Here is an 11,469-nt window from a genome sequence, read left to right on the forward strand (position 1 = left end):
GAGATGATGGATACCTTTCATGAGTAAACAGACCCAACGAAGAAAAGTACACAGCTACAGCGCTATTTACTGGTGTATTCAAAGCCTGGCAAAAAGAAGAAACAAATTAAGAAAAATCATATTAACAGGTTTGTCAAGCACCGAGCAGTGGGATATATTACAGCTAGAAGCAGTTTTAAAACAAGTTGGGGCCCTGCCAAGAAAGTCTCTAAGCAATACATTGCGCAATATGGATTGGGGAATGCATTCTGCTCTCACTGGCATGGGTCTCTCTGACAATATTAAATATTGCACAGATATAACCAAGTTCAGGGAAATCAAGTTCAGGATCATGTCTACGGGGCTTAAATGAAACTACAAACTTTAAACAAACAGTGATGTGAAATTCACAAAATTTTTACCTCCATTAGTTTCTTCCATTTAATGCAGCTAATATGGGATTGTATTATTCTGATGTTATTGACAACAAAACTTTAGCCTATAGGGTATTTCTCACCAAAGCTGAATTGCACTCACTAAGGTGCAATTTATTAATGAAAGCAATGGATGGAAGCAATTAAGTGTCTATTGTAGACTAGCTGATCAAATTAATGCAATTTATATTGTCCTTTTCCATAGTCTGGTTCATTACTATGGTCAAATCACACACTGAAGTTACTCTACCGAAGAGTGCAACACTGCCACCATACGGACACATGTGGAAACAATCATTTTCCAACTCATATTTATGACTATAACACTTATTGGCTAATATAATTTATGTTAACAGGCACACAGTTCAGACAAAAATAAGTGAGGTGCTCGAGGTCAACACAATATAGCTATTTAATAAAGTGTACAAAACAAATCAATGAAAAGTGAATAATCAGTAACATCAGTTATGTGTGCGAGTGCCGGCTGAGAGGGAAATAGTATAAAAATGTTGCATGTTAAAAGAAAAGACCAAGAAAAAATCCAAGTGGGAACTGTGAGAGAGATAAGGGCTGACTGAACTGCTAGCTCACCAGCTCACTATGTATGGAACACTGCCAGCCCACTTCCTGTAATGGGGGAGAAAATACAAGCAGGCCAGGTACACAGGAACAGGTACAATATAATATCCTAAATGTTTTATTAAAAAAGCAATTAAACCAGTCTCAAATACTTGTATTAAAGGGAACGCTAAATAAGTCAATAAGGGGAACTAATGATAACCCTTTTAGTTTACAGAAAGAGGACCCATATTTCGGTTACACAGTGTTTGTGGTACTTCCTGTTGGGGGTTTTTCGCTAGTTTATTCAACACTCTTGGTCATGTTTCGGAATGTATTTGCCAGATTGGTGACGGAAAAGGTTCGTGTTCACCGCTACGTGAAGAATGCGCCTTTTATTCAGAGGGCAATACCCGTCTCTGTGTCGGTCAGGAGCTTTGTGGATGTGAAGGACGAAGTGCAGCAGCAATTTGACACTTCCCTGCTTGAGTTCCTGGTATGTCCGCTGTCCAAGAAGCCACTAAGGTGAGACGGTTACGGGGAAAAACTAAACGTAATTTAGGTAGGAATGGGACTTTCTTTGTAATGTGTCATCAAAGCGTCGTACTCAGTCGCAGTAAACACAGTGACATATAGGGGTTTGTAAGACTTACATCAGCCGAATAACTACACTTCTCTGTTATTAATAATTGTAGTCTCCTATCAGTGTAATACAAGTTCAAGACGCCCCCATTTTATTAATGTAGATGGTATTGTTCTATACGCTAATGTAAAAACAAAAAAGCATGCATTGTCCAAAAGCCTACATAGAAATATTTTTGTTGACATGAAATAGATAGTGTGCAAACACGTGACAAAACGTACGTATGCGTGCGACGCCATGCTGGATGATATACAAATCGACAATGGCGTCTAAAGCGAACAACAACAGCAATACAACTCGGACTTCTTCAAAGTATTCTGACTCTCTGGAGTCCTCCGCAATGGCAAGATTCAGAGGAAAAAGTCCAAATTTGCGGCCGTGACCCGTACACGCTAAAGCCGTCGGATTATATTGAGGATTTAGATTCATTACCGCCGATTGAATATCCGGATATTGTGAACTACCTTGTGCTACAAACGTCGTGGCAACCAACGCACAAATGAAGGCATACAAGAGCTTAGATGCTTATAATTTCTTTGTTTCTGGCTGGGTTGGTAGTCTTCTTACCAAACCAGTGAAAGATGACAGGGTGCTCGTCCATGCCCGTGTAAATCACTCTCAAAGAGCTCGAGATACACCGCTCAAGCCGTGGTTTGTGAGTGAGAAGAGCGGCGATGTTATCCTCGCACACTGTGATTGTATGGCTGGATTAAGCGAAGCATGTTCTCACATTGGTGCTTTGCTTTTCGCAAGTGAAGTAGTCTCAAGAATAAGCAAAACAAAAACATGCACAGAAGAAAAGAGCAAATGCCATCACATGTAAAGAAAGTGCCTTATTTACCAGTCAGCGATATTGAGAAGTAAGGTCTTACAGTGTTCGGGTATATCATAAGCACAAATGTTTAACGTAAACATTGAAAACATAGCTTTAGCTCTTACCAGATATAAAGTGGATGCCACACACACACGGGTGAATTGTGCTTTTTCTTCTGTTAAATCCTCACGAGTTATGTTGCTAAACCAGTTTACGGCGTTCGGTAGACAGCAGTTCATCCCTCTTTTGTGGATCGTTGTTTTTGACGATTTTAGGAAATCTAAAGAACCGTTTCTCTGGGACACGATGACCACAATTGTACACTGCGCACACGGTTGGCATTTTTATTTCAATCTTAAACGTTTAAATACAAAGAAAATTACGAAGCGTTGCAGCAACTCCCACGCTAACGGGCGCCGTTTTGGTTTTGTATATCATCCAACATGGCTGATTTACGGGTTGGGGCGTAAGCGTGACGTCACATGCACACGATCTATATTAATATACCTTATTTGTGTAGTTTAGGCCCATGTGTTTAACTTCATGGTTGATGTAACATTACATGAGTCACAATGTAATTTGATTGGGAAATTATGTTGATTAAATTAGCCTATTACATTATTACTGGTATCAGGAGGAAATATTATCGTATGATTATGTTTTTCCAGTACGCTACATCATAGCATAACCTAACCTGATTTTCATTGCAATGTCTACTACAGTACATGAATGAAGCAGGTCTTAGTCATGTTGCAATATTGTGGGCTATTTATAAGTAACGGACATGAAAATATGTTACACTATCTAAATGGGATCGCCACTTTTTGTGACCACAGGTATCAGGATTCATTATGTAACCATGGCGAGTATTGCAGCATTCAGGTGTTGGAAAGAGAAAGAGAAAATGGAAAGATGAGTCCATTTGCTATAATGTGAAACACCTTTCTCCTCAACTTTCATGTAGTAATTGTTACACACTGAATCTGTAAGAGATCATTATTGAGAGTGGTTTGATTCATAGAATAATTATGTTGCTTTTGTCCCTCCAGGTACGAGGCTAAGACCAATGAGCTGATCAACGAGGAGCTTGGTATTGCCTACCCTATCGTTGACGGCATCCCCAACATGATCCCTCAGGAAGCCAGACTCGTACAGAAAGACGCAGATACCTCAATCACACCAACACAAGGGTAGAAACTCCATCACAACACCTTCGGCTGACCCAAGCAAACAGACTTTAAACATTGTTGTGTTTTAAAGGCTGTTGGACTGAATGACACAATACTTCTGTAACACTGCAACTGGATCATGCTCTGCTCAAATGTCATATTGTATTGTGAAAAAATGAGATATTGTACTGCATTCTAGCCTGGCAAAAACTACATGAAATATATCACTTCAGGTGCCCTGTATCAGAAACAGTCTGCAAGTATGTTCTCCCTGTCCATGATGGTGGGGCTGGTCCCAATAGTGTCTCTCTTCGGTTTGTTCTACTCTGCTGCAGTAGATGAGAACTTCCCTCAAGGCTGCACCAGCAGTAACAGCCTGTGTTTCTACAGCCTGCTGCTGCCGGTCACTATCCCCGTCTACGTATTCTTCCACCTCTGGAGCTGGATGGGGATCAAGCTTTTTAGACACAACTAGGCTTTTCTGCTGTGTGTAATAACTGGCACCAATATAAAGATTGTTTTCCACTTTTAGTATAATGGTCATATGCTTGCAGCTAGTGTTAATTCTGAACCTTAATGCAGTTCACATTGTTTGAACAGAAAGGTTAACTATTTATGTATGTCATGTAACAAATAGAGGTGAAATGAATAAAGAATAGTACACAACTTTAATATTGAAACTTCACTGTATAACATGGAAAAAAAACACAACTCGAAGACAGTATATATCTTACCGGCGTACACACGTACTTGATTAATGAAAACATTCTTGGCAAATGCTTTCGCTTTTGTCCGTCTTACGCTGGTCCAAGATTGTACAGTAAGAAAACCACTGGTTTTACACAATAAATAAACTTTAATTGATAAAAGACTTGCTTTCATACATAACCGACAATGAACAAAACTATGAACTACAATTTGTAGTTTCCTGAAAACATTCAAAAAGGTGTTCGTAAAACCGATATTTGAGGGAGTATCATACACTTTCACTTAAAACCATTTAGCAACAATTATAGGAAATTCTTAACTTGAAAATTCAAACAATGGAAAGCATGAAGTCCTCATTAATATATGAGGATCATATATATTAATCATATATTAAATATGATAAGGATTATGGGATTTTTCTCAAATTCATTTTGATGACTGAATCTTTTCTTTTTATGTTTTTAATAACATCCATCATGACAACTTGAACTTTCTACTCGGTATTACAAAGGTATTGACTGCCCTTGTGTTAAGATCACACCTTTCTACTCAAAGCGTGCTACCGCTCAAGGACAAGGTTCAGCTTGAGTTTTAGCATCAAGAGTTTAATTTGAATGTAACTGTTAATCTAATACATGGCTACTCTTTAACCCATGCCACTTAAATACTGTTCCAGACATTAAAGGGCTCCTAGCAATAAAACGAAGAATGTGGCAGCTACTGACTGTCAGGAAACCTTCATTTCCTTTTTTTTATATGACCTCAGTGGCACTTCCTGCTTTTCACCTCTCTGCTTTGAGCAAATTTCATCAGTGGAGACTCTGGTCTGGGTGACTGTCCCTCTCCTTTTGTCTTGAAAAAGAAGGACTCATTAAGTTTCATCTGGACTGCCTTCACCTGAAGTAAAAAAAAGAAGTAATTTTGTTACAGTGGCATACACTTCAATAACTTTTTCTGCATATTTTTCTGACTGACAAAAAAACAACCTGTTAGCATTGATTAGCAGACACAGAAGTTTAAAGGATACGGGAAAAGAAACCTACCCTGTCTGTGGCTCTGAAACCATGGGCCAGTTTTTTTAAGCATTGTTCCATGGGGGTCCTACATAGTTTTAGGCTCAGTGGTTTGTCTGATATAAGTGTAATGTTTGACAGACTATAATATTTGTATATATTTATTTTTATCATAAAATGGATGTATAAAACTTGTTTCAGGATTGTGTCTGAGAGCAGAGGCCTTTTTTCCCATTAGTAAGTGAGGACTAACAAGAGTTACAGAAGCTTATGTTAATACTCATTTAGAAAAATAATAATCATAGATGTCATGTGTTGCACTCTAAGACTAAACACAAAATATGATGAACATTTGTGGTTGAATGACAGCAGCACCCAATTTCTGTTTTTCTTCCAACTATTTTGAGATTTAAATAATTTATTATCATTATGATAGTATTTGCATTTACCTACAGCATATTTATGAATAATCATGTAAAAGTTTTGATGCTACTATAAAAAGGAAACTTCAGGCACAATTTGTCTAACACTGCAACAGTGTGATTTCTTTGCTGTGGACTATTTTAAACTAAGGATTAAAACATGTTTGGTGGACTAGCTAGTATTTACTGTAGAGCAGAAGCATGATGTGTGGGATTGAGTGGAAATAAACTAGTGTGAATCTTCATGGTAATGATGGAACATGTCACCCAGGGCAACAGTGTGACTCATTTATGTGCTTTCAATAGTTTTTGGACAACAATAGAGCTGTGTGGCTCAGAGGAAGAAGATCATGGATACTTTGGCTTCTGATACACATACGGTACTTCTTAGTAGGATCAATTATTGTTGATTTAGGTATTTTCATGGGATTTGTTGACAATAAGAAAAATTCTGAATTCTGATAGTCTTACCCTTTCAGAGTAGTGATAAAATATTGGTTAGAATTTCTGAAATTATGCACAATGTTCCAAGTGGCTTTTAGATAACGTATGTTTTTTAAATCATAGCAGTTTATAAAAGGAGTTTGACAAATACAAATGAGGCACTAAAATTATTAAGATGCATTAAAAACAAAAGGTATATTTGGTGGCTGCGTGGACCATGGATAACTGCAGTGAAAAGTGGGTAGAATATCATTCAGTATCACCTGGTTCAGGTCTAGCTTGCCAGTGCGGCAAGGGGGCTCGTCCTCGCTGGAGGTTGTCATGTCTGCAGACTGGGGGCTCAGAGTTGTTTCACCTTTACCATGGGTGCTTATAGACCAAGGATGTAGACCAGAAGGTTTTTTCTTTACCACTTCATCTTTCATGTCTGAAGAACAAGATGGATGCAGGTTGGGCTCTTTGTGGTTGTTGCTTTTGATCTCTCCTGGTGAAGACATTGTTTTTACTGACAAACACATCCCCAGGCCTTCTCTGGCCCTCTGCGGCAGGCTCAGGTCCAAAGGTTCCAAGTCCTCATGATGTACAGTCATTCCACTTTTTTGGCAGAAGTTAAGGTAGGAGGAGAATTCAGTGGTGAAGAAGTTTTCAGTCTGTGTTGAAGTGCTTCCCATGAACCTCGGGGGAGGCACTGATAGCTCCTCTGACAGACATGAAGGAAACTGCTGGCTTGAATTAGAGGAATGTTTATTTGACTTTGCAACATCCAGGAAGGGGTTTACGTCAATTGGCTCACCCAGGTATGCATTCACCACACTGGGCGTTATATGTGCAGGGCGTGATACTTTTTTTTCCTCAGTAGGGTTTGCGTTTAACTTCATCTGTGTCTGAAAAGACAATTTTACATTCTTGGGATTCTGAAATGCTTTGTTTAACCAGTCTTCTTCCACTTCCACTTCCACTTCCTCTTCTTCTTCTTCTTCTTCTTCTTCTTCTTCTTCTTCTTCTTCTTCTTCTTCTGTGAGAAGTACCTCTACTGTTTTTGGCTTCTGCACATACATGTTTGTCTTTCTGTAATGCTGATGCAAATGTGAGTCTTGAGGACATTTGTATGATCCTTCAAGATGCTGTTTTATCCATGGCATAGATGTATGCAGCTTGTCTCTAGGTGTAAACATTTGAGGACTTGCAGTAACAGCTTTGTCACTGGTTTCACCACTGGAAAGTTCCGAGGGCGATGTTCTGAATGTCTTCTGGGTAATGAACAGGTCCTGGCTGTTTACATCCTCACTGGTGCATTGAGATTCATTGGCAGGTGTTTGAGCCTGGCTGTGCCCTGTCACTGTAGCCTGTGAACAGCTCTCACTGCTCTCTTTGGTAGACTGCTCAGACAAAGAGACAGATTTGGGACGTTTGACACAGATGTAGCGTGGTGTTAAGTCAAACGCCACTTTCTTTTTTCTTTTTCTTTTCTTCTTGCAGTCCCGGTCAGATTTGAGCTTCTCACTACTGTGTGGATTCAATGGTTCAGGTTTCACAGTAGGTTTTGCTTTAGCACTACTGCCCTGTGTTAATAATAAACTGTCTTCAAATTCCAAGGCCAATCTGTTTTTCTTTTTCTTCTTTTCTTTTTTCTTTTCTTTCCTTCTCTCCATTGCTTCTTCGAATATGAATTTTGAGTTTTTCTTTTTCTTTTTGTTCTGGATGTTATCATCTGTTTTCATGTTAATGTTGTTTTTGCATTTTAGCCTTTTTTTGTCTTTTTTGGAGTCCTTTTTTCTTTTTCCTTTTCTAGGTGTCAAAGTCCAAGACTCCCAAAAGAAGTTTGTCTCCTCACAATCACTCATGAGTCTGTTCAACAGAAAGAGGAAAGTGCAGTTTTTACTACATACATTTAAAGCAGCGTTGAATACTATATAATAATAATAATAATAATAATAATAATAATAATAATAATAATAATAATAATAGAGGTTCTGACACTGGCAAACGCTAACTTAAATGAAAGATAACAGAGGGTTATGCTATATTCAAATGCAATGTATATTACTACATTAACAACTACTTAACAACTACTTAATGTTGTTATTACTGAATACAGAATGGAGTCCAAACTGATAGAAGAGTAAAACACATTTAAATATATGCAGTGTTTCAGTAACAGACATTGGCAGAAAATAATAGTAATAATAATCTATTATTTATTTTTTGTTATTTTCCAAACATAATTCCAAACATTCACTGACTCCAGCTTCTCAAATGTGACGATTTCATGATTTGTGTCTTTCTATGTCTATCTTTGGTTCTGGACTGAAAACAAGCAAGTTGAAAGGGTTGTGTGATTTATATATTTTTCTATATTTTATAAACTCAACGTTTTATTGATGATTCAAGAAAATGATCAGCAGATTAATTGACACAAATTGTTAGTTGCAGCCCTAATGTATTTCTCTCATTTGTTTTTTCCCCAAACTACATTTCATGTATGTGTATCAATAAAATCCTTTATTAATAGTTTGAGACGTGTTATTGAGAGTTTGTCTTGCTCCCTTATAAGGTTTTAAATAGGACTATTTTGTTCTATCAAGTTTATGGTTTAACATCAAGTCCAGGCACGAGGTGACAGACATGAAGAATTAACTGCTTCTGTAAAGATAAACTCAGTCAATTACTAACCGCTATATATTAATAGGACAGTCAGTATAAATCAGTATATCGTATTCCCCTGAGAAAATATTAATCCATTTGTATAATACCATTAACAGCTCAAGTGGATTTAAACAGTATAGTCTTTTTGAACTGACGTAACTGTTTTAGCGCTTCCTAAATGATGTGCCACAATTTACTTGGTAAAAGTTCAATTCGTATATCTGTAGTATGTTATTACACTTTATACAGCGTGAAAACTGTAATTGCTAGTTAACATGGGAATCTGATAGCATTTCGATTTAGGATGTGTTAACATACAAATGGAGTGTGATTGTGTGAAACAATATAGGCTAACTGTATCAAGTTGACGAAGTGATACTACTTGGGAAAACGACAGCATTGATTTACTACTTACATTTCCAACAGTTTTTACAGTTAAGTCTAGTTAATCAAAACAGTACAATCAAAAATAGTACAAATAGTCACAATTCCGAAAACACGATGGCTTTAGCAAAACCAGACGGAAAACCTGACAGGTTTAGCATAACTTTCTGTCGTTTTGACCGTATATTTTCGCGGGTCAAAATGTTCATTACTTTTACCAAACGAGTAATGTTGACCCATGTATACCCTGTAACATAAAATGTCATTGTAATATAAAAGTTCTTAGCAAAAACTTAATAATTACCTCAGAACGCAGATTCAACTCCAGCCGGCAAATTCAACTTCAAAGAAACCTTCTCTGCTGCTTAGAGTACTTCAAGTGCTTCTAGTAAGGCCCGATTTCTACATCCAGATAGAAAATGGATAACTCCTAGAAAGAAGTATGTACACATTTTGAGAAGTTTTAAAACTACAGCGTAACTATGGGGGTAGACACGCAAGACAATGCAATGTAATTTACATTGCATTGTTTTGCGTGTCTACCCCCATAATTTTTGTAAATAGCTTATGTCAGCATAATATGCTAAAACCCGTTGCTGACATAAGCTATTTTCAAAAATGTCTTCTAGGAATACAAATGTTTGCTTTTTGGGAGTTTTTCTTTTCTTTGGGTCTAAGGGCAGATGGTATGTATGCTGTACAGTCCCTCAGTCTATTTTAATTTGTGATATTGGACTATATAAATACAATTTGATTTGATTTTATGATTTATGATCAAGTTTTTTGATAATGTATTCCATGCTCCTCATCTCGTAAATGTCACACCTCACCAACTCGGGTGTCAGATAAATCCTAGCAGTCATTATACTTCTATTAGTCATATAATTATTTGGTGGGAAATTCTGGTACTTGTGTCTACAATATTTTCGATAGTACATGAATGCAGCATTGGACGCCCTCCAGCCTGCAGTATGGATTTTAAATATCTTCTCACATTTCACACTGAAGACAGTCCGTTCTAATGTTACCTAAAGTCACTGTTCTGTATTAAATGTGATTCTTATGAGAGTGTTGAGGAATGAGACTTCTCTCTTCATGGAGTGTGTCCCCCGGCAGTCTAAGCCTATAGCAGCATAACTAGGGGCTGATCCAAGGCAAACCTGAGCAAACCCTAACTATAAGCTTTATCAAAAAGGAAAGTCTTTAGCCTGCTCTTAAATGTGGAGAGGGTGTCTGCCTCCCGAACACAAACTGGTAGCTGGTTCCACTGGAGAGGAGCTTGATAGCTGAAGGCTCTGGCTCCCATTGTACTCTTAGAGACTCTAGGAACTACAAGTAACTCTGCAGTCTGGGGACAACCCATCTGATTACCCATAAAAGCCCCAACTCCTCAAACTAACTAACAAAGGTAAGAATGTTCTTGTAAGCAGATGGTCCAGAAAAAGTACAGATAGAGGTTTTGTTGGGGTAGAATTGGGTCATAGTACTACTTAGGAGAAACTGCCAGCCAGACTATATAATGTAAACTTGATGGTCCGTGATTGACCTGTAATGTAAGGTACATTTCTTTCCAATGACCCTCAAAATAGCAATAGAAATCCCAGATTTGTGTGGAAAACATTTTGAAAAGGTTGTTTTTCTGACTGAATGTTTGGAGGTGTCTGGTTGTTCAGAGCAATATTGCTGTTAGTGTTACTCAACATCGAGTTGTTCAGTTGTCATCAGAATCAGAAATCCTTTATTTGTCCCACGACGGGGAAATTTACATTGTTACAGCAAAGAGCAAGAGAGTAAAGTGGCGAGTACACAATTAAATAGAATAAATATACGTAACAGTAATATAAGTACAGAGTCATTTTCTAAATAAGTCTCTGCTGGCCAGAATGTACAGTATAAAATCATGTTTTTCTTGTAGACACTATGGCAGATATATTGTTATATGTTATATCCCATATATTTATTTCTGATTTCATTTTAATAAGCGGTCACTTCCTATAATTTAGTACATTCCGGCTTGTTATATGCCCTCTAAATGTAACGTAATACAGATTTCACACGAATGATTCCATCAGTTTATCCACTCACAAGTTTTGACACTGATTTACATTACGTCAGCGTATATTTACAGTAGCTGGTGGTAAATGGCGTCATCTAGTGGTTGTATTGTGAACAGTTTGTGAAACATGAACTCTCTTAACCTCTTACCGTGTGCGGGTCTTAAAGATTTATTTTTGAAACTTTCAACCACACACACA

At 37.6% G+C, this 11,469-nt stretch overlaps 2 protein-coding genes across 2 annotated transcripts; both read left to right on the plus strand.

Annotated features, from left to right (window-relative positions):
- The first annotated feature begins 1,213 nt into the window (after positions 1 to 1,213).
- On the plus strand, positions 1,214 to 3,658 carry pyurf (PIGY upstream open reading frame). The gene is made up of 2 exons (XM_029433215.1): positions 1,214 to 1,496; positions 3,478 to 3,658. Exons 1-2 carry the CDS (start codon positions 1,294 to 1,296, stop codon positions 3,620 to 3,622), a joined length of 348 nt encoding a protein of 115 aa, XP_029289075.1. The 5' UTR covers positions 1,214 to 1,293; the 3' UTR covers positions 3,623 to 3,658.
- A 117-nt stretch (positions 3,659 to 3,775) lies between these two features.
- Positions 3,776 to 4,269, plus strand: LOC115009302 (phosphatidylinositol N-acetylglucosaminyltransferase subunit Y-like). The gene has a single exon (XM_029433216.1). The coding sequence runs from the start codon at positions 3,812 to 3,814 to the stop codon at positions 4,070 to 4,072; it is 261 nt and encodes an 86-aa protein (XP_029289076.1). The 5' UTR covers positions 3,776 to 3,811; the 3' UTR covers positions 4,073 to 4,269.
- The last annotated feature ends 7,200 nt before the right edge of the window (positions 4,270 to 11,469 follow it).

The sequence above is a fragment of the Cottoperca gobio genome, chromosome 6 (genome assembly GCF_900634415.1).
Source record: "Cottoperca gobio chromosome 6, fCotGob3.1, whole genome shotgun sequence".
Classification (NCBI taxonomy): Eukaryota; Metazoa; Chordata; class Actinopteri; order Perciformes; family Bovichtidae; genus Cottoperca; species Cottoperca gobio.